This window comes from Oncorhynchus tshawytscha, linkage group LG12 (genome assembly GCF_018296145.1).
Source record: "Oncorhynchus tshawytscha isolate Ot180627B linkage group LG12, Otsh_v2.0, whole genome shotgun sequence".
NCBI lineage: Eukaryota > Metazoa > Chordata > Actinopteri > Salmoniformes > Salmonidae > Oncorhynchus > Oncorhynchus tshawytscha.
Genome location: NC_056440.1, coordinates 27,786,833 through 27,814,547, shown reverse-complemented (window position 1 = coordinate 27,814,547; position 27,715 = coordinate 27,786,833). Strand labels below are relative to the sequence as shown.

The following is a 27,715-nucleotide window of genomic DNA, read 5'->3' as shown; positions in this document are numbered from 1 at the left end:
GAGACTAGTCAAGGACCATATCACCTCCACCCTACCTGACACCCTAGACCCACTCCAATTTGCTTACCGCCCAAATAGGTCCACAGACGATGCAATCTCAACCACACTGCACACTGCCCAAACCCATCTGGACAAGAGGAATACCTATGTGAGAATGCTGTTCATCGACTACAGCTCGGCATTTAACACCATAGTGCCCTTCAAGCTCGTCATCAAGCTCAAGACCCTGGGTCTCGACCCCGCCCTGTGCAACTGGGTACTGGACTTCCTGACGGGCCGCCCCCAGGTGGTGAGGGTAGGCAACAACATCTCCACCCTGCTGATCCTCAACACTGGGGCCCTGAGCCCTCTCCTGTACTCCCTGTTCACCCACGACTGCGTGGCCACGCACGCCTCCAACTCAATCATCAAGTTTGCGGACGACACAACAGTGGTAGGCTTGATTACCAACAACGACGAGACGGCCTACAGGGAGGAGGTGAGGGCCCTCGGAGTGTGGTGTCAGGAAAATAACCTCACACTCAACGTCAACAAAACTAAGGAGATGATTGTGGACTTCAGGAAACAGCAGAGGGAACACCCCCCTATCCACAACGATGGAACAGTAGTGGAGAGGGTAGTAAGTTTTAAGTTCCTCGGCGAATTGGTCCACCCACCAACTGAATTGGTCCACCCACACAGACAGCATCCTCAGGAGGCTGAAGAAATTCGGCTTGTCACCAAAAGCACTCACAAACTTCTACAGATGCACAATCGAGAGCATCCTGTCGGGCTGTATCACCGCCTGGTACGGCAACTGCTCCACCCACAACCGTAAGGCTCTCCAGAGGGTAGTGAGGTCTGCACAACGCATCGCCGGGGGCAAACTACCTGCCCTCCAGGACACCTACACCACCCGATGTCACAGGAAGGCCATAAAGATCATCAAGGACAGCAACCACCTGAGCCACTGCCTGTTCCCCCCGCTATCATCCAGAAGGCGAGGTCAGTACAGGTGTATCAAAGCTGGGACCGAGAGACTGAAAAACAGCTTCTATCTAAAGGCCATCAGACTGTTAAACAGCCACCACTAACACACTGCTGCCAACACACTGACTCAACTCCAGCCACTTTAATAATGGGAATTGATGGGAATTGATGTAAAATATATCACTAGCCACTTTAAACAATGCTACCTAATATAATGTTTACATACCCTACATTATTCATCTCATATGTATAAGTGTATACTGTACTCTATATCATCTACTGCATCCTTATGTAATACATGTATCACTAGCCACTTTAACTATGCCACTTTGTTTACATACTCATCTCATATGTATATACTGCACTCAATACCATCTACTGTATCTTGCCTATGCCGCTCTGTACCATCACTCATTCATATATCTTTATGTACATATTCTTTATCCCCTTACACTTGTGTCTATAAGGTAGTAGTTTTGGAATTGTTAGCTAGATTACTTGTTGGTTATTACTGCATTGTCGGAACTAGAAGCACAAGCATTTCGCTACACTCGCACTAACATCTGCTAACCATGTGAATGTGACAAATAAAATTTGATTTGATTTGATTTATAGACTTAATATGAATTCATAGGGCAGAAATGATTGAATATTAAAGCATTAGACCTCTCACTAAATGCGTCAGTCATACAAAAGTTATACTTAAATCCGAACTTGTTCTCTAGCAAATGAATAAGAACGTTTCACCCCATGTTCAAGAATGGCCTTTTTCCCTTTATTCAGATTACAACCCAACACTTCAGTTATTTGAAAAGGAAATCATCTCCCAAATATTGCTATTTTTAAAACAAGCCATAGAAAGTTGTTTGCAATTTCAGTTGAATCCACCAGAAAAAAAACTGAACAAAAAATACAACAAATACTATGGTTAAACAAAAATATACTAATAGATATAAACCATTTTAATATATTTTTTAAATGGTATAATCTTTGTAAATTATATCATAAATCGACTCGTGGAGTTATGTCACATATGCAGCTAACAAAAATATATGGAAATGTCTGCTCTACCCAAAATGACATCCAACTAATTGCAGCATTCCAACAAAAATGGATGAGGAAAGTGGAAGAGGGAAAAATTAGGGAACTTGTCTGTCAGCCCAGCATTAAAGACCATAATTGGTTAAATAAAATTGTGATAAATATAAAAGTATACCAGTTTCCTTTCCAAAGAATTGTCAGCTGTGCCATATAGATTGCAAAATAGTTGGGAAGAGATTTTCGACATACCGATTACATGGCACATGGTTTATGAACTGATATGCAAAGCTACTCCAGATTCAAAACTTAAAATAATTTCTCCATTTAAATTATTATACTAAATTCTTGCAACCAATATAATGTTAAATATATGGGGTTACAACCTTCCCAGCTCTGCAGATTTTTATACGACGAGAGAGAATCATTAGATCATTTGTTTTGGTACAGTCCATATAGAGCTTGTTTTTGGTCACAGGTCCAGGAATGGCTCAAGATTTGCAACATTTACCTGGAGCTAACTCTGAAGATAGCACTACTGGGTGATCTGAAAAGTCATAGTCAATCGATCAATAATATAAGAATACTTTTAGAAAAATGTTTTCTTTTTGATTTACAATCTGTAGAAATTATGAGAATAGAAAGGTTCAGAACTTTTGTTGAACATCACAGTACAAATTCAATATGGATGGTGTTAAGAGATAGATGGGAGGGGTTGAATGGAGCTGAAGGTTGGGAATAATAACAACTAATAACAACAAGATAACTACTGTGTCTGTAAAAACTATATAGGTTCAGAACATTTGTGAAATAAATAGATGGGAGAGGTTGAGGTTAGAGGAAGGACATGAGTAAAAACAAACAAAATATACCTATTGTAAAATAGACTGTGCCCATAAAATGTATATAGTATGTATAAGCTGTAAGTAGAAGCCTAAGCGTTGTTGTTCACTAGTTTACTCCTATTAAGGGAGGGGTGGTAGGGTTAGAAGGTAATAAAGGAAAATATATTACAAAAAATATGTACATATGTATGTATATGTATTTATATGTATGTGTGTACAGTACCAGTCAACATTTTGGACACGCCTACTCATTCCAGGGTTTTTCTTTATTTTTACTATTTTCTACATTGTAGAAAATACTCACAAGACTCCCAGTTACACAATAAATTGTTCGATAAAGTCCCTCTTCATATCCAAAAACCTCCATTTTGTTGGCGCGTTTTGTTCAGTAATCCAATGGCTCAAATGCGGTCACAAGAGGCAGACGAAAATTCCAAATAGCATCCGGTAAGTTCGTAGAAACATGACAAACAATGTTTATAATCAACCCTCAGGTTGTTTTTCGCATAAATAATCGACAATATTTCAATAATATATTAATATATAAATATAATATTTTCACAACTAGTGGAAGCCATAGGTAACAGAATCTGGGTCCTATCCCTTTAAATGGTGGATAGGCTTTCAATGGAAAACCACCCATTTCAAAATAATAGCACTTCCTGGATGGATTTTCCTCAGATTTTCGCCTGCCATTTCAGTTCTGTTATACTCACAGACATTATATGCATATCCTAGCTTCTGGGCCTGAGTAGCAGGCAGTTTACTTTGGGCACGCTTTTCATCCAAAATTCTGAATGCTGCCCCTTATCCCCAAAAAGTTAATGCATTTGAGCCAATCAGTTGTGTTGTGTCAAGGTAGGGGTGGTATACAGAAGATAGTGCTATTTGGTAAAAGACCAAGTCATTGATGTCTTCACTATTATTCTACAACGTAGATATTTATGCATATACAGTACCAGTCAAAAGTTTGGACACAACTACTCATTCAAGGATTTTTCTTTATTTTTACTATTTTCTACATTGTAGGTCATTGTCCTGTTGTCCTGTTGTCCTGTTGTCATGTTGTCCTTTCATGTTGTCCTGTTGATAAACAAATTATACTCCTACTAAGCGCAAACCAGATGGGATGCCGTATAGCTGCAGAATGCTGTGGTAGCCATGCTGGTTAAGTGTGCCTTGAATTCTAAATAAATCACTGACAGTGTCATCAGAAAAGCACTCCCATACCTCCTCCTCCATGCTTCACGGTGGGAAGCACCAATTTGTTGTTAACTGAATTGCCTAGTTAAATAAAGGTAACAATAATAATAAATAAACCACAAGCGCAGAGATCATCCGTTCACCTACTCTGCATCTCACAACGACTAGGCAGTTGCCCCTTCTTCTTAAAAATCGAAAATTTAGACTCATCAGACCAAAGGGCAGATTTCCACCGGTCTAATGTCCATTACTTGTGTTTCTTGACCCAGCAAGTCTCTTCTTCTTATTGGTGTCCTTTAGTAGTGGTTTCTTTGCAGCAATTCGACCTTGAAGGCCTGATTCATGCAGTCTCCTTGTTGAGATGTGTCTGTTACTTGAACTTTGTAAAGCATTTGTTTGGGCTGCAATCTGAGGTGCAGTTAACGCTAATGTACTATTCCTCTGCAGCAGAGGTAAACATGGGTCTTCCTTTCTTGTGGCGGTCCTCATGACAACCAGTTTTATCATAGTGCTTGATGGGTTTTGCGATTGCACTTGAAGACACTTTAAAAGATTTTCCGGATTGACTGACCTTCATGCCTTAAAGTAATGATGGACTGTCGTTTCTCTTTGCTAATTTGAGCTGTTCTTGCCATAATATGGATTTAGTCTTTTGTCAAATAGAGTTATCTTCTGTATACCACCCATACCTTGTCACAACACAACTGATTGGCTCAAACGCGTTAAGAAGGAAAGAAATTCCATAAATTAACTTTTAACTGACTACCTCATGAAGCTGGTTGAGAGAATGCCAAGTGTGCAAAACTGTCATCAATGGGGTTGTTACTATGAAGAATCTAAAATACATTACGATTTGTTTAACTCTTTTTTGGTTACTACATGATTCCATATTTCATAGTTTTGATGTCTTCACTATTATTCTACAATGTAGAAAATAGTAAAACAAAGAAAAACCCTTGAATGAGTAGGTGTGCCCAAACCTTTGACCCTTACTGTATATATACATTTGCAAAAAAAGATATGGTGGATTGGAAGTGATGCAGTCAATTCCATTGATGGAAGCTACACTCTATCTGCCATATTAAAGCAGATCTACTCCCTGCATGCCCATCTTTCCTGGTTGAGGGTTGACGAGAGATGAACTGCTTCACTTCTAGGTTTTATGAGAAATATTCCTGTGACGAAAATTCCAGATTGTCTGCGTAACCAAATAAGATTCAGCTCAGACATCCATACATACTCCACACATTTCTTCATCCCCAAGTCCAAAACGAATTCACAGCAACACACAGTTTTATACACAGCCATGTTAGCATAGAACTCCCTTCCATCTCCAATTACTCAAGCAAACAGCAAAATGATCATTAAAAAACAGATAAAAAGCAACTCATGGAACGGAGGGTACTGTGAGGGGACACACAAACACATGCACAGACAGACACACTCTAACAGTCACATCATTTTTGTTTGTTGTATTGTTTGTATATTGTTGTATTTTAGATTTGGGTGTCTATCACTGTGTCAGTGTTTTGTTTTTGTGGACCCCAGGAAGAGTAACTGCTGCTTCTGCAAGACCTAATGGGGATCCAAAGAAACACATTACATGTTGTCTGAATGAGGTTGGTCCTTTACATGGTGTGATGGGTTATACTTTGGTCCATCAAAATATATTTTTCAAAATGTTTTTTATATTTAGAATATTTCTGGGAAAAAAGTTGAGAATGTCCCATCTTTCAAGAATCCCTGAGCTTTGAAAACAGCAACATTTTCTCTCAGCCTAACGGCAAAATGTGCAAAATAGCATAATATTATCTATAATACCGCAAATGTTTCTCTCTGCTCCATGAAAAATAGAAAATTATAAACAAAATCTGTATTTTTGGTGGGGGGGTGCCTTGCTCGGACCTTGCTGGAGGGCCCGCGAAACTGCGCTACGCCACTGACACTCACGAGCGCGCTCCCACACACTTATTCTCATACATGCACCCATGTTTAGACATACACATTACACAGACACACACACTGCACCAGCAAGCCTGCATGGGTACCAATCCTGTTCGCCACAGTGCCTGAAGAGCAGGGAGAGAGGGAGGGTGAGAAGCCAGAAAGAGAGCAAGGGAGAGTACACTTAAGCTGGTAGCAGGCTTGCTGGTGTTATTACTGCAGCTCAGAGTGTGATATAGAATAGTATGTTATTGCACACACAAGCAGTACGCACAAATGTACACACACTCTGCACCAGCAAGCCTGCATGGGTACCAATGTAGGAAGGGGGAGAGGGAGCAAAGAGAGAGTGGAATAGGGAGAGGGTGGGGGAGCAGTGAGAGCGGGAGAGGAAGGTAGCAGCATAGTAAGCGAGTGAGAGCGAGGCAGTTTTTTACACGCATGTTTTGGAATGGGTTTTTTCTTCTCTGGTCTCTTGTTGAGGGAGAGTGATGATACTCAGAATGCCTGTGATGCTCAGTGCCTCCCACAGCTCTGTCCATCGCTCTGTCCGCAACTCCCTCCACAGATGTACAAGCTGCAGGACTATTAGAGAGAGGAGAGAAATAAAGAAATAAAAAATTGCAACAAGAAACCAAATCAATGCAGCAGCAAGAGGAGGGAAATTTGACTTTCACTTAAAGCTGTTCAAGCTGTTATATTCCTCTGTCCGTCCCCCTCTTCTAAATCTTTATATTTTCTTAGGTGGTCGGAATAGTTTCACAGGAATGCAGAATAGAACACGAGAGGAAGAGGGACTTTAGAGGCTAAAGAGAGAGGGAAAGGTAGAGAGAAAAAGAGACAGAAAAGTCTGCAGCATCAACTGCATTCCCCCTGTTCTGTTCCCTTGTTGTGGTTCAGAGTGAGGAGGAACGGAGGAGCAGAGGAAGAAGGAGCAAAAATAATTACACAGGGAAACTGTACATGAGTGAGAGAGAAGGGGAGAGGAAGAGATAGAGAGAGCGGGTTCTGTGATGCTCTGCAGTAGCTTCCCACAGCAGACGGCTGAGGACTGCCTCCCTGTGTGTGACTGCACTGCTGAAGAGGAGGAGGAGGCAGAATGTGAGCACGCCATCAGACGCTGCAGGGCCATACGTAGGAAAACACACTGGCACCATCAGCATCCGCCCACGACAGGCAGGACCTCGAGCACTGCAACCCCCAAGCCCCAGCCCAAACCCAAGACCTCCAGCACTGCAACCCCCAAGCGCCAGCCCAAACCCAGGACCTCCAGCACTGCAACCCCCAAGCCCCAGCCCCAACCCAGGACCTCCAGCACTGCAACCCCCAAGCCCCAGCCCAAACCCAGGACCTCCAGCACTGCAGCCTCCCAGCTCCCCAGCCCCAACCCAGGACCTCCAGCACTGCAACCCCCAAGCCCCAGCCCAAACCCAGGACCTCCAGCACTGCAGCCTCCCAGCTCCCCAGCCCCAACCCAGGACCTCCAGCACTGCAACCCCAAGCCCCAGCCCCAACCCAGGACCTCGCCAGGCCTCTACCACCTTCATCTCCACAGGACAGTCGTCTCAACCAGGCTGAAATATGGCACAAGCCGCCAAACATCTCGTGAAGAACAAGGAATTAAAAATCCAGCTCGAGGCGGAGCGCCTGCAGAAGGAGGAGGAGAAGGCCAAGAAGAGGAACCGATCGCGGGATAAAAAGCGCAAGGTAAGGGGTCCACTCACAGGGGGTTGGAGGGAGTGGGAATGGGGAGAGATGGAGAGGGGGGCAGGAGGGAGAGAGACACCCCCCTTCTTTCTCTCTCATGCTAAGCTCTGATCAGGGGTGCTGGGGCACACATGGACATATACTGATGCATTTCTACAGTGTGTGCACAGTGGCACTGGCAGACATGTACTGTGCATACAGACATGAGGAAACTGTAAACACACTGCATGCTCTCCTACTCCTCTTCCTGCTTTACTGACTGTCCTGTGGCAGAACTGTCCTATGGGTCTGTGTGGTACTCTACCTCTTTCTCTCTCTCCTTTTATCTCTCTGTCGCTCTCTCACTCTATCTGCATTAAGTATTAAGGAAGTTAGAGGTAGTTTTGCGAGCCAATGCTAACTAGTGTTAGTGCAGTGATTGGAAGTCTAAAGGAACAGCTAGCATGATACAACAAAACTGTATACACCAGTTCATCTGACTGGGGAAGAAGTTAAAAAGCGTCATTGCCAAAATCCGGAACTATCACTTTAAGGAACTGTTCTAATGACTGCTGACTAAGGAGTAATACATACCTGCAGGCTTTTCTCATACTGGAACCTTGTGCACAGCGCTGCCAGAGCTGGTGGCTGTTGTCGCACTAGTGGCACTTGCCACAAACACTAAATCTCTGCTTCATCAGTCACTGGCTGTATCAGCGGGATCCGTGATTATGACTGGGACAGTCACATTTCACTAAGTTTCATGAATGAAAATGAGCAGTGGAAATGCCCCTTCTTCTTTTATCGCTTTTGTCTGTTATTACTTGCTGGTCTAATCCCACCCACATGGCTGTTAAATTCACAGTGTTTTTTTGATCAGCCTCAGTATTGGTACATGCCACAATCATTGGGTTGTGATAGACTTGTGTTGAACAATACAACAGGTTTCACAGTTAATCAGAACAATGTGCACGTGTTCAGCATTCCGCTCAGCCTTATTGATTTGTGTGTGTGTGTGTGTGTGTGTGTGTGTGTGTGTGTGTGTGGGTGTGTGTGTGTGTGTGTTGAATCAAATCACATTTTATTGGTCACATACACATATATAGCAGATGTTATTGCGGGTATAGCAAAATTCTTGTTGGAGTGGCATTGACTAAAATACAGTAGAATAGAATATATTATATACATATGAGATGAGTAAAGCAGTATGTCAACATTATTAAAGTGACTAGTGTTCCATTATTAAAGTGGCCAGTGATTCTATGTATATAGGGCAGCAGCCTCTAAGGTGCTGGGTTGAGTACCAGGTGGTAGCCGGCTAGTGATGGCTATTAACAGGTCTTGAGATAGAAGCTGTTTTAAAGTGTCTCGGTCCCAGCTTTGATGCACCTGTACTGACGTCGCCTTCTGGATGATAACGGGGTGAAGAGGCCGTGGCTCGGGTGGTTGATGTCCTTGTTTATCTTTTTGGCCTTCCTGTGACATCGGGAGCTGCAGTTGTCCTGGAGGGCAGGCAGTGTGCCCCCGGTGATGCGTTGGGCAGACCGCACCACCCTCTGGAGAGCCCTGCAGTTGCGGGCGCTGATACAGCCCGACAGAATGCTCTTGATTGTCCATCTGTAAAAGTTTGTGAGGGTCTTAATGCAACCCACGATACAAATTTCAATAACCCGGCCAAAAAATTGGGGAATATTTGTTATTTAAAAATAAATGCCTGCAGTCATCTTGTGCACTAGGTTAATATATCAAGCAGATTGCGTTCATCATTTTGTCTGTTGCATTATTTTTTCATTATTTTTTTATTTCCTAAATCAGCTGATATAGCCAGCCCAGTAGTCACATGGTACATTTGTTTACAAAGAGCCCACAGAGCAAACGGAAGCTTTCGTGATGTGACGATCCACTGTTGTGCAGTGCAAGAGAGGTGATCAAGTTACACTTGAAATTCTCTACTTATGTTTACCAGCTAAATATCTTATAAGATGTGCCAAAAAAAATCTCTCCAGCTTATGGCTCCAGCTATGCATTTGGTTTGCTAACTTGCTTGCTAAGTGGCTAGCTTGTACAATCAAGCTTCTTGGGTTACAGCAGAGACAATCAATCCCTTCTTGGATCAAGAACCCTGCTGTCTAGTATTTGTTTTGTGTGTGCAGAAAACCTTTAAAGATTGTTGTACAACTTTATGACCTGGGGTGTCTGTCATTGCACTTTGTTTATGTTCACTTGGGCTTGTTAGCATTTAACGACTGTGCACAAACTAATTCCTGTCTCCCATTATTTCTATTTGTATTTATTAGGGATCCCCAAGGCAGCAGCTACTCTTTCTTGGTCCAAACACATTAAGGCACTTACATTACATATAAAACAAAAGATAAAACCGTACATCATATAACATTATTACACCACTACATATCTACAATACAAAATGTATAATACCACCATATTACAATGCACTTGTGTTTAGAGTGCATGTGCTTGCGCTTGTGTGTGTATGCTTGTGTCTGCACCTTTTGTGTGTGTCTTGTCACAGTCCTGCTGTTCCATAAGGTGTATTTTTACCTTTAAAAAAGACAATCTGATTCCACTGCATGCACCAGTTACCTGATGTGGAATAGAGTACTATGTGCCTCCCATTTTCTGTTCTGGACTTGGGATTGTGAAGAGACCTCTGGTAGCTTGTCTTGTGGGGTATGAATGGGTGTCCGAGATATGTGCTAGTAGTTTAAACAGACAGCTCTGTACAACACTTCTTACAAAAACAAGTAGTGATGAAGTCAATCTCTCTTCCACTTTGAGCTATGAGAGACTGACATGCATATCATTAATGTTAGCTCCCCCTGCACTTTTAAGGGCAAGTCGTGCTGCCCTGTTCTGAGCCAATTGGAATTTTCCTAAGTCCCTCTTTGTGGCACCTGATCACACCACTGAACAGTAGTCCAGGTGTAACAGTTTTGCTTCTGTCCCTCTCCTCGCCCCGAACTAGGGACCCTCTGCACATATCAACAACTGACATCCTCGAAGCATCGTTACCTATCACAAAAGCCGCGGCCCTTGCAGAGCAAGGGGAACAACTACTTCAAGGTCTCAGAGCAAGTGACGTCAGCGAATGAATCACTATTAGCACTCACCCCACTAACTAGCTAGCCATTTCACACCGGTTACACATCCTACCTTTTGGCATCCTACTTTTCCGCAGCAACCACCGGGTCAACAGCATCAATGTAACTGCATTGCTTCCATCCCTCTCCTCGCCCCTACCTGGGCTTGAACCAGGGACCCTCTGCACACATCCACAACTGACACCCTCCCACGAAGCATCATTACCTATCGCTCCACAAAAGCCGCAGCACTCGCAGAGCAAGGGAAACACCTACTTCAAGGTCTCAGAGCAAGTGACGTCACCCATTGAAATGCTATTAGTGTACACCCCGATAACTAGCTAGCCATTTCACACCAGTTACACAGGTGTGACAAAACTAAGGCCTGTAGGACCTGCCTTGTTGAATAGTGTTGTTAAAACCTCTTAAGGATGTGCCCCTTTTTTTAAAATTTTTGCCTAAAATGACATACCCATATCGAACTGCCTGTAGCTCCGGACCTGAAGCAAGGATATGCATATTCTTGGTACCGTTTGAAAGGAAGCACTTTCGAAGTTTGTTAAAATGTGAAAGGAATGAAGGAGAATATAATACAATAGATCTGGTAAAAGATAATACAACAATGTTTTTTGTACTATCATCTTTGAAATGCAAGAGAAAGGCCATAATGTACTATTCCAGCCCAGGTGCAATTTAGATTTTGGCCACTAGATGGCAGCAGTGTATGTGCAAATTTTTAGACTGATCCAATGAACCATTGCATTTCTGTTCAAGATGTTGTATCAAGACTGCCCAAATGTGCCTATTTTGTTTATTAATAACTTTTCATGTTCAAAATTGTGCACTCTCCTCAAACAATAGCATGGTATTCTTTCACTTTAATAGCTACTGTAAATTGGACAGTGCAGTTAGATTAACAAAAATGTAAGCTTTTTGCCAATATCAGATATGTCTATGTCCTGGGAAATTTTCTTGTTACTTACAACCTGCTAATCACATTAGCCTATTTTAGCTCAACCGTCCCATGGAAGGGACACCAATCCCGAAGAAGTTTTAAGGGGCAGGACTGGTGTTTTTTTGCAACCAGTGGCTATAATTGGAGATGGAGTTGTTTCTCCTCTCATAGGAAATCAGCAATTAGTACCAGGAGATGTGCTCCTCACCTTTGCAAGGAAATGAGCAATTAGTGCTAGGACTTCAGTCAATTTTCTCAGTGGCATTTGTAAGCGGAGGTCTCTCTGCAAAACTAAGATCGTCACCGAAATAAAGAGGTTCTGCCGAGTTGTTTGAGTTGTTAATTTTCTGATTATCTCATTTAGCCTTTTTGTGGCTTTGGCAAATATTGGTGTGTTTTATATACCTGTTCGCTCCTCTCCCTGTAGGCTTTACAGACTCTCCCCACCCCTTGGTTGCAACCCTTCTATTTTAGTGTACCCTGCGCGAATAATGAATGTGGAATTCCTGGTCTCTGGCAGCATTTGCCGATCTGCGGTCAAGAACGCAGAGTTCATTTCTATGCTGCCCTTTAGTCCCTTGTCTTTTTGGTCCTGACAAAGACATAGTTCACCCCAGAGAACACTCCTACTACAGCTGCTCTCTCATTTGACTACGTGTTCTCTCATAGTCCGAGAGCATCTAGTCATCGCGGTGGTGGCACAGGGCTACTCATTTCTTCTTAATCAAGCTTTTTCAATCTCACTCACCTGTCTATCTCCTTATTTGAATTCCATGCTGTCACTGTCACTTGTCCACTTGTCATCTATCGCCTCCCAGGTGCCCTTGGAGAGTTTCTCAATGAGCATGACACCTTGATAAGTTAATTTCCTGACATTGGCTAACCTATCACCTCTCCCTTTTGCTAAATATTTCTCCCTCCTGTCTCCTGATTGTGCCTCTTCAACCCTACGCTCCTCCCTTTCCACATCCTATGACTCGCACAGTCCCCTTTCCTCCCGGCCGGCTCGGCCCTCCCTGTTTGCTCCGTGGCTCAGTGACTAATTCCAAGCTTACAGAACAGGGCTGCGGGCAACTGAGCAAAAATGTAGGAAAATGTAACTTTCGGAGGACCTATCATCCTTTCACTCCCTCCTCTCTACCTCTCTTCCTCTATATCTGCTGCTAAAGCCACTTTATATTACTCTAAATTTCAAGCTTCTGCCTCTAACTCTTTTCCACCTTCTTATCCCTCATTAATCCTTCCTTCCCACCTCACTCTTTGCGGATTACTTTGTCAACCACTTTGAAAAGAAGTGAAGTTGACAACCACTGCTCCTCATTCACTCAGCCTATTGAGTCCACTGGTCCCACTCACACAGAACCACCCTATGCCTTGACCTCTTTCTCCCATCTCTCTCCAGATGAAATCCTGCAACTATTGACTATTCGTCACCCGACAACCAGCCCGCTCGATCCCAACTACTCCTCCCTTCTCCAGACTCTTTATTTTCTTTCCAAAACACTTGAGTGTGCTGTCTCTGGCAAACTATCTCTATCTCTCTCTGAATAATCTTCTTGACCCTAATCAGTCAGGCTTCAAGACTGGTCACTCAACTGACACTGTCAACCATCAGATCCTCCTATCCACCCTCTCAGTGCTGGGGGTCACAGGCTCTGCACAGTCTAGGATTGCATGCTACCTAGCAGGCCACTTCTACCAGGTGACACTGAGAATATCTGTGTCTGCACTACGTACTCTCAATACTGGTGTCCCCCAGGGCTCGGTTCTAGGCTCTCTCCTCTTCTCTCTATACACCAAGTCACTCAGCTCGGTCATATCCTCACATGGTCTCTCCTATCATTGCTATCATTGCTACTCCACAACTTAACTCCTTCCCCCCTTCTAACACCCAGGAGGTATCTCTTGTGTCTGCTTGTGTCAGAGAGAGCCTACAAAAGACACTGAAATAACTTCCACTGCAGCCAGCACTCACCATGTACAATGATACATGGAGACAATTGCCTACCCTCCACCATAAAAAAACATGGAGAAGTCTTTAATGGAGAGCTGGGTAGCATGACAGACAGTGATGCTTAGCATTAAGCCAGACAGCAAACCAAAGTTTCTGAAAGCACCTTATGCTATCAGACCAAAAGTCGAGGCTGATTTGGACGATCTAGTCAATAATAAAAGTACTGGAGCTGGTCAGCGTGTATGAATGGGCTACACCCATTCGTACCAGTTCTTAAAAATATGGTGGAATCAGGAAAGGTGGAGACTTTAAAGTCACAGTTAACCATGTGTTGTCCGCTGAGCAGTATCCACTACCTCACACCGACAACCTTTTTGCGGGCTTAGCTGGAAGTCAGAAGTTCAGCAAAACCAACCTCTGCCGAGCCTACTTGCAGATACACATCGAAGAAAATTCAAGAGGGGCTCTTCAGGTACTGTTGTCTACAGTTTGGAATCACAAGTGCTCCAGCACTATTCCAGAGTGTGATGGACCAGATCTTGAGTATTAACGCCCAAGAGAATTCTCTTCTGTTACAGTCACAGCCGTGTATATTCACCCTCAAGCCGATACCACGACGGCCCTCAAGGAACTACACTGACTTTATGCAAACTGGAAGCCACATATCCTGAGGCCGCATTTATTTTAGCTGGGGATTTTTTACCAAGCGAATTTTAGGAAAATGCTACTCAAGTTCTGTCAACACATTGACTGTAGTAATCACGCTGGGAATTCATTTGACCACTGCTATTCTCTCTCCTGGGATGCCTACAAGGCCCTCCCACGCCCTCTCTTCGGCAAATCAGATCACGACAGAAACTCAAACAGCAAATACCCGTATTACGGTCTATTCAACACTGGTCCGACGAGTCGGAATCCATGCTTCAAGATTGTTTTCATCACCGGACTGGGATATGTTCCGGGTAGCCTTAGATAATTACACTGATGTATACACGGGCACGGTCACTGAGTTCATCTGGAAGTGTGTACGGGATGTTGTTTCCACTGTGAATATTAACACTTATCTAAACCAGAAACCGTGGATAGATGGCAGCATTCGCGCTAAACTGAAAGTGCGAACCACTGCATTTAACCATGACAAGGTCACTGTTACATTCTGAAACTGTCACAGTTGCTGCCGGCTGCACTGAGCCACGTAAAACAATGGAAACCCATCCCCACCACCAAAAACATGTCAAATGCAGATCATACGAATAGGATGTGTTTTTCATTTGTAACCTTGTGTGGTGATTTCAGAGGCGGCATCACAGGTCCTAGAATGGTTTGGGAGGAATTGTTTTCCTGGGACCCAGAGTTTTTACTAATCTGGTAGTAGGATAACTCCAGACCCTAGTTGTAGCATATGACATAGTAATAAATCAGCTGTAAAAAAACGGTTTTATGTGGGCAATGACATTGGCTATGATGGGAACAGATCATTTTTCTAATCAGACCATAGCTCGCTGAGCTTGCTGGATGCAGGGTTGCATCATGTAGGCCTTTGCATCAGTAATTAAAAACTCATTCAGCATTTCATCACTATTGTGCTGATTGAAAACCTCTTAAGGATCTGCCCGTTTTTCAATTTTCGCCTAAAATGACATACCCAAATCTAACTGCCTGTAGCTCAGGACCTGAAGCAACAATATACATATTCTTGATACCATTTGAAAGGAAACACTTTGAAGTTTGTGGAAATGTGTAATTAATGTAGGAGAATATAACACAATAGATCTGGTAAAAGATAATACAAAGAAAAAAAAACGTTCTTTGCAACCAAATCTGTAAAAAGTCCAGGCGGGTAAATACTTTCTGAAGGCACTGTATATATTGTATACCATGCTAGCTCACTGCTAATGTACATAGTGTGTTTATGGTGCTACATCCTGCTCACTAGCCCAATGGTATTAGCCGCTACATGCTAATCTCTAGTCATTCAATTGTGTGCATTACAGCTGTTACTGTTAGTCTGTGCAACATGCTACATTGCTATTAGCCTTTGCTGTTGTGTAATAGATTCCCTGTTTCTTCTATTCCACTGTAGAAAACAACTATCACTGTCACTTTCACAATTTTTCCTTCTTGTTTGACGTGTGCGTGTGTCTGTTTGGTGTGGTAATAAAGTGTGAGTTGTATCCCTGTCTCCTTCTGGTCATTTTCGTCCTCTTATTGGGACTCTGGGATAATTGCACCTACAGTAAAGCTAAACCGGCACCTCTTTCAGAGAACACCACAAGGTGGCGCTCTTTTTCCCAGACCATTATGGGTATTGTGTTTTGAGATGATCACGTTCTGGATAAATGGTTGAACTAATGGGTATAAAGACGTGGTTATAAAACCAACAACACAAAACAAGCATGTTTTATTTTTACACATTTGGAAAGAAGTATGTGTGGCCTACAACACAAACACGCAACTACTGTACCTTAGTTGAACTACTCAATATTTTGTATTTTTACAGGGAAAAGGTTGTTTCCTGCAGTGGTACTGTATCTGTATACTGTATGTTTGGACAAAAACATTTGACAGTGGCTTCTTTTAACTGTTCCTCAGTTTGGCACCATATGAAAGAGGTGGCATCAGGTGATGGCTCCAGTCTGGTACACTGAGTCAGACACACAAAAGCTGTTGGACATGGCCAGTTATGCTAATCTGGTTCTGTGAGCACTGATGCATCTCCCTCTGTAACTGTCTTCACTATCAGACAGCAGTGTGACATTGGCCTGGTCTCAAAACATTTTCAATAGCAATGTATTTTACTCCACTGTCTGACTCACCCAGGTGTTTCAAGATGGTCTGTAGCTCTGCAGGTCTTTAGCATCGTCATCCTATTACACACAACATTGTTATTAATGATTTTCCTCCTCTGGAAAAATGAGCGTTGTCACTTTGGGAACAAAGACCTATTGTTCCAGTGAGCACCAAGTCTTTTTCTTTATGTTTGTGTGTGTGTGTGTGTGTGTGTGTGTGTGTGTGTGTGTGTGTGTGTGTGTGTGTGTGTGTGTGTGTGTGTGTGTGTGTGTGTGTGTGTGTGTGTGTGTGTGTGTGTGTGTGTGTGTCGGCATTTAAACCCATTATATTCAGGGAACTCTATGTTAAATGCTATCGAGGTAGAGATATGGTGGAGATATTTTGTCAACTTTACCTTGCTCAGATTTCATTGTCATGTTAAGGCCTACAGTCCTCAGAACATTAACAACATATCTATAACACAGGACCTTGGATACTTCCTCATGTCTCTTACTTGTTGTTTTATATTTTATACTGTGATATGAATAGATAGAACACCAAATATCTGACTTCAGGAAATAAGTGGAAATAAGTCAAACTGATAAATTTAAGACTAAAATGTATACTTCTTCTCTGGTAATACAGCAAAGGTCAATTTAAAGCTATATAACCAGTTAGAAAAAGTCTTTCAATTTGACCTGTTTGAATTTTAATCTGTATTTGGCCATTCGGGGACTGATTTGCTCCAGATGCCAACCCAGCTAGCACATTTAGTTCTTTGGAAGTTGTGGGAATGTACATGTTTGGTTTCCCATTGGTTCTGGGAACGAACCCATACTTTCCTTGACAGATGAAAATGTTTTTTTAAAGTTCTGAAAATGTCACCTTTTCTGGTAACGTTTATTTTTAGGTTGCAGGGAGGTTCTTTGAACATTTTACTATGGTTCCCTGAAAGTTTTCATTAACGTTCTGATAATGCAAAGTACAGGTTATTTTAAGGTGATAAATAACATTATAAGAACATGTTTCAGTAAGACTTTTAATAACACTGCTAGCTTCATCTTGGGTTAACTGTTTTGAACTCCAAGCACAGATAGGACACATGGAAATTCATTTGCTTAATGATTAATCATGTAAACACATATTTTTTTATTGTGGCGCTGTGTCAGTGAGATTCAAACCTATGATCTTCTGTTCTATATCCATGGAATTAGTCCACTGCGCCACCAGGATGGAGCTAGCATGCCATGTTTGTTTTTTTACCCATACAAAGCTGTTCATTTTAGTCTATTCAAGCAGACCTCATTTCAAAGGAAACAAGGACTCATTAAGATCAGGTGTGGACAATTGGGCACGGCCAACACACCTGAACACATTTAACAAGATAAAGGATAGAGAGAGTTTTGTTGATGATGAGAACATAATGTACTGTATATGTTTTTAAATAACATTCAAAGAACGTTCTCTGAATGTTACAAAAGTTTTCTTGTGGGTTTTTTTGGAACGTTTTCTTAACGTTCTCGGAACATTTTGAGAACATGCCTTTAAATAGAACATCGAGGAAACCTGTAGGAAACGTTGTGCTGAAGTACTGAAATTCACACCGAAGAATGTTGTTTCTTAACGTTCTTGGAACAATTTGAGAACATGACATTAAAAAGAACCATGGGGAAAATTGTAGGAAACACTTTGCTGAAGTACTGAAATTTCAACAGAAGAACGTTGTTTCTTAACGTTCTTTTAACTATTTTAGAACATTTCCAATGTCAAACCATTTGAAGAACGTTCCTAGAGCGTTACCAACATTTCAATTAAATGTGACCATGTTTGAACATTTAAGAAACGTTCTGTTAAAGTAATGAAATACCAAGAAAATAACCTTTCTTTTTTTCAAGTGTCTTATGTGCGGAGAATGTTCCAAAGCTAACGAACTATCCTGCGCAATTCCCAGAAAGTTGTGGGAAGGTTTTATGCAAAATAACCATAGGACAACCATGCTATCACCAAGAGCTAAGAAACATATGGTCTCAGAACATTATGTGCTAGTTGGGAATTCTCTTAGTACCTTAAGGATTATTTGGTTCATGTGCCTCTGTCTTCCTTTCTTCTTCTCCTCCGCTCTCTCTATCTATCTCTCCGTCTCTCTCTCTATCTCTCCGTATCTCTCTCTATCTCTCCGTCTCTCTCTCTCTCCGTCTCTCTCTATCTCTCCGTCTCTCTCTCTATCTATCTCTCCGTCTCTCTCTCTATCTATCTCTCCGTCTCTCTCTCTATCTATCTCTCCGTCTCTCTCTCTATCTCTCTCTCTCTCTCTCCGTCTCTCTCTCTCTATCTCTCCGTCTCTCTCTCTCTATCTCTCCGTCTCTCTCTATCTATCTCTCCGTCTCTCTCTCTCTCTATCTCTGTCTCTCTCTCTCTATCTCTCCGTCTCTCTCTCTCTCCGTCTCTCTCTCTCTCCGTCTCTCTCTCTCTCTCTCTCTCTCTCTCCGTCTCTCTCTATCTCTCCATCTCTCTCTCTCTCTATCTCTCCGTCTCTCTCTCTATCTCTCCGTCTCTCTTTCTCTATCTCTCCGTCTCTCTCTCTTCCCCTGAAAGAGAGAAAGAGTCCAGTGAAAAAACACAGTCTCTTCTCTAAGCGTTACAGTCTCTCTTTCCTCTCTCCTCATTGTGAGTGTGTGTGTGTGTGTGTGTGTGTGTGTGTGTGCTGACAATACAACAGGTGTAGGCCTGATCACCAACAATGATGAGACAGTCTACAGGGAGGAGGTTAGAGTCCTGGCAGAGCCCTATGCTTGAGACTTATTGGATGGCTGAATTGGGGGTGAGAGTTGCCACAGAGTTGCCATGTTCACAAAAATCTGTCTTTCCTACTACTTCCTAAAATGCCATACTGTATACTAATCATACTGCATTCCATTTTGAACATACTGTTTAGTAAAATTGTATGCAATAAGCAACAAACATCAACATCCTACCCATACTATGAATGTTTCATCTACTGCGCAATTGCATTGTTTCCCGCTATTCGTTCATTTTGGCACAGACTGTCCTCCTATCTGATTGTCTGATTATCAGCTGTTGTCAAACACACAGGTCAGAAAAGACACTTCTCTTCCTCAGTAGTGTGCAGTGAACCCTACTAGACGAAGAGCCGAAACGAGTATGACATTCTGGCATTTAAAGGATACAACATTTTCGAAATGTCACATAATATAAAAACATTTCCAGTCACAGTCAGCCTACTATTTAGAACGGAAGTACGGGTATTTGAACACGGCCTGTGTGTGTCAGCAAGTGTGAATAGGAATGTGTGCGTTAAATAATACAGTCTGCCTCAATGTGTCTGTTTGTATGTAATGTATGTGTGAACCTCTGTCTGTGAAGACACTGTGTACATCTTTGTGCATTTGCATGTGCAATTCCATATAAGAAGACGATATGTAAGGTTTTGGATGTGTTATCTCAGACATGGCTACTCCTGTCCCCTAGTCTTAGTGTCTGTAGCCTGCAAGCTGATAGTACCCCAGGCCAGTAGTGGAGATTGACTGAGAGACAGTGTTGGTGGGTGATGACTGTGGCACTAGTAGTAGTATCTCAGCCTTAATGCAGAGTAGAGGTGACAGCACTGTATCAGCAGCCCAGCACTGCCTTTTCCAAGCGTTCATGCGTCTCTGTCTTCCTTTCTTCTTCTCCTCCGCTCTCTCTCTCTATCTCTCCGTCTCTCTCTCTATCTCTCCGTCTCTCTCTCTCTATCTCTCCATCTCTCTCTCTCTATCTCTCCATCTCTCTCTCTCCCCCTGAAAGAGAGAGAGTCCAGTGAAAAGAACACAGTCTCTTCTCGAAGCGTTACAGTCTCTCTTTCCTCTCTCCTCGTTGTGAGTGTGTGTGTGTGTGTGTGCTGACAATACAACAGCCTGATTACCAACAACGATGAGACAGCCTACAGGGAGGAGGTTAGAGTCCTGGCAGAGCCCTATGCTTGAGACTTATTGGATGGCTGAATTGGGGGTGATCTGTTTGGAGTTGATTGCCTTTGGTTCTTGTGCCTACTGCATAGAATGGTTATTTGTGTTGTAGCAGTAGAGGTGAGCTCAGCTGTGTGTGTTTGTGAGTTGCTGCAGTGGGCTGTTTGACCCACTGCTGTGGATGGGAGGTAACAGTAGGACCATAGGGCCCAGGCCAGGTCCTCTCCTCTGTCCCACAGTATGTCCTCTGTAGATGGATTCAGCAGCTGCTACTGTCTGCCCTCACCCTCAGACCTCCAGGGTGGCTGCTGGTGTGGATCAGTGGAGGATTTTGGGCTGAGTGTGCATAAGTGTATCCGCATGTAAACAATTCAGTGGGAAAGCTGCTTACTGCAGCACACCTAACAGGCCACGAAACCAGACTTCAGCAGGCCCATCTCCCATCTCTGTGTGGTAAAGGATCTGTCCCAATCATAATCAAGATGTGTGTGTGTGTGTTTAAGTGTGTGAACATGTGTGTGTGCATGATTTCCTGTGTCTGTCAGCACCTTGATCAGTGCTGCCCTTCTGGCCCCGTGGGACCCCTCCGACAGCTGACTCAGCGGGCCTAGACAGTCTCTCAGTTATTTTTATGGAGGCAAAACAGCATCTCCATCTTCAATCTCCGGCCTGCTATGGGGCGGCTGTGGGGCTGGTGGCTGGGTGGCTGTATACCACAATGCACTGTGAAGCAGCCCACACTCCTTTAATTTAAAGTGGAAATGGAGGGGTCACGTGATGCTGCCCCCCTCTGATAAAGCACTCGCCATCATTTCTTACAATAAAAATACATACATTCGGCATCCGTCAGGGCAGGGTGCAGGACTCTGCATTAACACACTTACTGGTGTTATTGCTGCATGTGTTATTCACTGAGTGTACAAGACATAAGGAACACCTGCTCTTTCCATGACATAGACTGACCAGGTGAATCCAGGTGAAAGCTTTGATCCCTTATTGATGTCACTTGTTAAATCCACTTCAAATCAGTGTAGATGGAGGGGAAGAGACAGGTTAAAGAAGGATTTTTAAGCCTTGAGACAATTGAGACCTGGATTGTGTATGTGTGCCATTCAGAGGGTGAATGGGCAACACAAAACATCAAAGTGCCTTTGAACGGGGTATGGTAGTATGTGCCAGGCGCACTGGTTTGAGTGTGTCAAGAACTGCAATGCTTCTGGGTTTTTCATGCTCAACAGTTTCTTGTGTGTATCAAGAATGGTCCACCACCCAAACATGCAGCCTACTTGACAGAACTGTGGGATGCTTTGGAGACAACATGGGCCAACATCCCTGTGGAACGCTTTCCAACACCTTGTAGAGTCCATGCCCCAACGAATTGAGGCTGTTCTGAGGGCAAAAGTGTGTGTGGGACGGGGTACAACTCAATATTAGGAAGATGTTCCTATTGTTTTGTACACTGTGTATATTCACATATCTCTATAGTTTACATGTCCTTGACTGTAGGTTCTAGGTAAGTGCAGCCACCCTGTTGTGATTCATGAAGTGTAGCTGACTGTGTGAATGGATGGATGGACTGTGAAGGGCAGGTGTTTGGTCCTGATGACTTATTCAACTGGCCTCTGGCCTGGCAGTAGTGATTATGATGAGCTTGAGTTGCGAGATCATCAACTCCTGTTTACTGCAGTACTCATCTCACTGCTGCCAGGCCAGAGGCCAGTTGAATAGCAAAAACATTATCTCCTTCTGTCAGTTAGTCTGCATTATAGAAGTAATGGCTAACATTGTTTTGTCATTAGAGCTATGAGCTTGAGAGCCCCACATTCTGTCAGTAGCATAACCTGATTCTGCAGTGTTGTGTGGTGTGTGTGAAACTGCAGCGCTGTACTGTAGCCTCCTTGCCTCCCTCCCAGGTCTGGATTAGGCTCTTTATCTGTCTCTTAGCAAAACAGCTCAAACCCTGAACACATTAACACAGCCACCCTGTCAGAGATGCTATCTGAGCTCTGCTCCCATCCCATCCTGTCCTGTCCTGTCCCCACCTCACTGTTACTAAATTAATGGCCTTATTTAGAAGTTTTTAGTCCATGTAGATGCCATGAGAAATGGTGTGCATATGTAGAGACTATTCCTTAGTATTTCCCTCTATTCCTCTCTCTCTCTCTCTCTCTCTCTCTCTCTCTCTCTCTCCAGTGCGCTAAACTCTCCTCTCAATTGTTATTCTGATAGCGCAGCTCTTACGTAACTCCCTGAAACAAGAATTGAGAGATCAGGCTGATTGAAACGGATCCACATCATGGTCAAAAAAAAGAGGGAAAGAGAGAAAGAGAGAGGGGGGGAGAAAACAATTCTCCAGAAGAATGTGATATATTGGCACAGGACAGCAGCACATTTTTAAAAGGAAAGCATTTGGTGTCTGTTTCTGGGCTTGTGCTGCCCCCCTAAGCTTCTTCTGCCTCAATGGAGGGGACTGGAAAGAAGACGACAGGAAGCGGTAGCTACAGAGACAGGACAGGGGCTTAGAGGGGCTTGATCTCAGGGAATTCTCTTAGCAATGTCGTGAGACTCAGTTCAAACACACCACACTGTGTACTCATCTGCAGGCAGCGCACCTCTCTGCAGTGAGCAGCCTGCCTCTAGAGTACTGCACTCATAGTCTGCTCTGCTCTGCTCCACACAACAGGGGAGGAATGGAAGAGTGTTTACTGTAGCAGCAGGCTGCTCACTGCAGAGAGGTACTGGAGATGTTGCTTAGATTCTGTCTCTTTCATGTTGTATTCATCTTATTTTCTGAGCAAACATTAATGTTTTGTCAGACAAATGCATGAGAGTGAGAGTGAGTGAGGGAGGATATGTGTGTATTGTGTGTGTGTTCCTGATGTAGATGTGTGGCCCAGTCAGGGAGGCAGCCTTGTGTCCTGTGTTTACCCATAACTCTACAGTGGAGTGTAGATGTGTGGCCCAGTCAGGGAGGCAGACTTGTGTCCTGTGTTTACCCATAACTCTACAGTGGAGTGTAGATGTGTGGCACAGTCAGGGAGGCAGCCTTGTGTCCTGTGTTTACCCATAACTCTACAGTGGAGTGTAGATGTGTGGCACAGTCAGGGAGGCAGACTTGTGTCCTGTTTTACCCATAACTCTACAGTGGAGTGTAGATGTGTGGCACAGTCAGGGAGGCAGCCTTGTGTCCTGTGTTTACCCATAACTCTACAGTGGAGTGTAGATGTGTGGCACAGTCAGGGAGGCAGCCTTGTGTCCTGTGTTTACCCATAACTCTACAGTGGAGTGTAGATGTGTGGCACAGTCAGGGAGGCAGCCTTGTGTCCTGTGTTTACCCATAACTCTACAGTGGAGTGTAGATGTTCCATTTGGGTGCATCTTAGAGATCTTACTGGTGTACAGTGGAGCCTGTCTCTGTACCCATAATAAAAAGTCCCCTGTGTGTGTGTGTGTGTGTGTGTGTGTGTGTGTGTGTGTGTGTGTGTGTGTGTGTGTGTGTGTGTGTGTGTGTGTGTGTGTGTGTGTGTGTGTGTGTGTGTGTGTGTGTGTGTGTGTGTGTGTGTGTGTGCATTATGTATTTGTGCATGTGTACACACTGACTGTGTGTAGGAATAGAGAGAGAGAGAGGTGTGTGACTCTGGCTAGGGCTTTGGCCTTGGGTTGGAGGGGCTCCATGTGCCAGTGCTCCACTCCACTCTTTCCTAATGACAATAATATGTTATTGGAACACAGATTTAGTGAGTCATTTCATCTGTGAAATGTTTCAGTGTTGGGTGTCATGCAGCCCTTGTTAGGGTTTTGGTCAAAGAGATCGTACAATTCATTGGATTCGATATATCATTATATGGTTTGAGTTATATATAGACCCCCTCATCTGAACTCCTATAGGAAGCATTAAGGATCAGTCTCTGACTGATTGATCCTCCTGTCCTTTTCTCTCTCCTCGTCTCCCCCATCACCTCTACAGGATGAGGCCATGACACCCTCCTCCTCCCTGTCGTACACACACATGCAAGCACACTGCCACAGTGCAGGTGGAGTAGCAACCCACACTCATGTAAGGGATGATTAGAGCAGGCTGTATGGTGAAAGGTCAGATGCCACTGGAGACTCTGATTCTGACTCTGTGTTGTCTGTTCACACTGCTATGCTTTATCTTGGCCAGGTCGCAGTTGCAAATGAGAACTTGTTCTTAACTAGCCTACCTGGTTAAATAAAGGTGTTCTCAACTAGCCTACCTGGTTAAATAAAGGTGTTCTCAACTAGCCTACCTGGTTAAATAAAGGTGTTCTCAACTAGCCTACCTGGTTAAATAAAGGTGAAATAAATAAAATAAAAAAATGAGACATAATATACGTTACTGATCAATGGCTGTTCTGTTACAGTTACACCCTCCTTCTGTCTGTCTGATTGTCAACTCACTGGCTAAACCCACCCACCACACTCAATGCGCTAATTCCATTTCTGGGCTATGAACTCTATGCAAATTAAACAGAAACCCAGCTAAATGTAGAATATCTGTTGAAATAGATATTAGGGGTTATTGCAGGTGCAAACTGCCTAGAGAGACAGCAAGCCAAAGATTTGCTATGAACCTCCTTATCCTCAATTCAAGTCAAGGTCATGGGATCAACTGAATCCAGGATATTATACTCAGCAATTGGTACTGCCACTGTTATTCAAGACCACTCCATTGTGGCAGATCTGAACTCTTTCCAATCTGTGTGTGTGCTTCTAGTAATTAAAAGGAGTGTGTTTTAATGCCAGGTACAGTTCTAAACCCAACAACGCAGTAATCGATATCAATGTATAACTTAAAATAGCATAAAGTAGAACAAAATCAAAATAAGAAGAACACAAGAAAGTAAGTAAACTATATACAGGGTCAGTTCAATAGCATATCTACAATGTGCAGGGATACTGGAGTGATAGAGGTAGATATGTGTAGGGGTAAGGTGACTAGGCATCAGGATATATGATAAACAGAGTAGCAGCAGCATATGTTATGTGTGTGTGTGTGTGTGTGTGTGTGTGTGTGTGTGTGTGTGTGTGTGTGTGTGTGTGAGTGTGTGTCCTGTGAGTGTGTAAAGTCCTGTTAGTGTGTAAAGTCCTGTCAGTGTGTAAAGTCCTGTGAGTGTGTAAAGTCCTGTGAGTGTAAAGTCCTGTTAGTGTGTAAAGTCCTGTTAGTGTGTGTAAAGTCCTGTGAGTGTAAAGTCCTGTGAGTGTGTAAAGTCCTGTTCCTGTGAGTGTGTAAAGTCCTGTGAGTGTGTAAAGTCCTGTGTGTGTAAAGTCCTGTGAGTGTGTAAAGTCCTGTGTGTGTAGTGTGTAAAGTCCTGTCCTGTGAGTGTGTAAAGTCCTGTTAGTGTGTAAAGTCCTGTTAAAGTCCTGTGTAAAGTCCTGTTAAAGTCCTGTGTGTGTAAAGTCCTGTAAAGTCCTGTTAGTGTGTAAAGTCCTGTTAGTGTGTCCTGTTAAAGTCCTGTGAGTGTGTAAAGTCCTGTTAGTGTGTAAAGTCCTGTTAAAGTCCTGTGTGTGTAAAGTCCTGTTAGTGTGTAAAGTCCTGTTAGTGTGTCCTGTGAGTGTGTAAAGTCCTGTGTAAAGTCCTGTGTGTAAAGTCCTGTTAGTGTGTAAAGTCCTGTGAGTGTGTAAAGTCCTGTTAGTGTGTAAAGTCCTGTGAGTGTGTAAAGTCCTGTTAGTGTGTAAAGTCCTGTGTGTGTAAAGTCCTGTGAGTGTGTAAAGTCCTGTTAGTGTGTCCTGTTAGTGTGTAAGTCCTGTGAGTGTGTCCTGTTAAAAGTCCTGTTAGTGTGTAAAAGTCCTGTGAGTCCTGTGTGAGTGTGTAAAGTCCTGTGAGTGTGTAAAGTCCTGTGAGTGTGTAAAGTCCTGTGAGTGTGTAAAGTCCTGTGAGTGTGTAAAGTCCTGTGAGTGTGTAAAGTCCTGTGAGTGTGTAAAGTCCTGTGAGTGTGTAAAGTCCTGTGAGTGTGTAAAGTCCTGTGAGTGTGTAAAGTCCTGTGAGTGTGTATAGAGACAGTGCAAATATAAAAATAAAGTGTCAACTCAGTCCGTGTAACCATTTTGTTAGATATTTAGCAGTCTTATCGCTTTGGCATTGAAGCTGTTCAGGACCCTGTTGGTGTCAGACTTGATGCACCTGTACCGCTTGCTGTGTGGAAGTAGAGAGAACAGTCTATGGCTTGGGTGGCTCAAGTCTTTTAAACATTTCCGAGCCTTCCTTTCACACTGCCTGATATAGAGGTCCTGGATGGCAGGGAGCTCAGCCCCAGTGATGTCCTGGCTGTCCAATCGCCATATGATCGAGGGTGGTGCAGCTGTATAACTGTGAGTATTTGAGGGCCCATGCCAAACCCTTTCAGAATCCTGAGGGGGAGGCTGATCATCGCCAGTGATCAGGCCTACTACCGTCGTGTCGTCAGCAAACTTGATGGTGTTGGAGTCGTGCGTGGCCACGCAGTCGTGGGTGAACAGGAAGTACAGGAGGGATGATGGAGTTGATGTCTGCCATAACAAGCCTTACAGTCGTGGGTGAACAGGAAGTACAGGAGGGATGATAGAGTTGATGTCTGCCAGCCTTACAGAACAGGAAGTATGATGGAGTTGATGTCTGCCATAACAAGCCTTACAGTCGTGGGTGAACAGGAAGTACAGGAGGGATGATGGAGTTGATGTCTGCCATAACAAGCCTTACAGTCTGCCATAACAAGCCTTACAGTCGTGAACAGGAAGTACAGGAGGGATGATGGAGTTGATGTCTGCCATAACAAGCCTTACAGTCGAACAGGAAGTACAGGAGGGATGAACAGTTGAAGTACAGGAGGAAGTACAGGATGATGAGTTGATGTCTGCCATAACAAGCCTTACAGTCGTGGGTGAACAGGAAGTACAGGAGGGATGATGGAGTTGATGTCTGCCATAACAAGCCTTACAGTCGTGGGTGAACAGGAAGTACAGGAGGGATGATGGAGTTGATGTCTGCCATAACAAGCCTTACAGTCGTGGGTGAACAGGAAGTACAGGAGGGATGATGGAGTTGATGTCTGCCATAACAAGCCTTACAGTCGTGGGTGAACAGGAAGTACAGGAGGGATGATGGAGTTGATGTCTGCCATAACAAGCCTTACAGTTTTTGGGAACAGGAATGATGGTGGTCAGGTTAAAACGTGGGGATTACAGACGACAGGACAAGGAAAGGTTGAAAATGAATATTCCTGCCAAATGTTCTGCGCATGCTCTGAGAACGTGCACTGGAATACCATCCGGTCCTGTGGCATTGCGAA

At 43.5% G+C, this 27,715-nt stretch overlaps 1 protein-coding gene across 12 annotated transcripts in view; it reads left to right on the top strand.

The window, feature by feature from the left end:
* The first annotated feature begins 7,500 nt into the window (after positions 1-7,500).
* Positions 7,501-27,715, top strand: part of ank1a (ankyrin 1, erythrocytic a) — a 158,556-nt gene continuing 138,341 nt past the window's right edge. For all 12 annotated transcript variants that reach the window (XM_042331544.1, XM_042331547.1, XM_042331554.1 and 9 more), the window contains exon 1: positions 7,501-7,706. In XM_042331544.1, the coding sequence (XP_042187478.1) occupies positions 7,581-7,706 (126 nt within the window). In that variant the 5' untranslated portion in view covers positions 7,501-7,580. The remainder of the gene's footprint in view (positions 7,707-27,715) is intronic.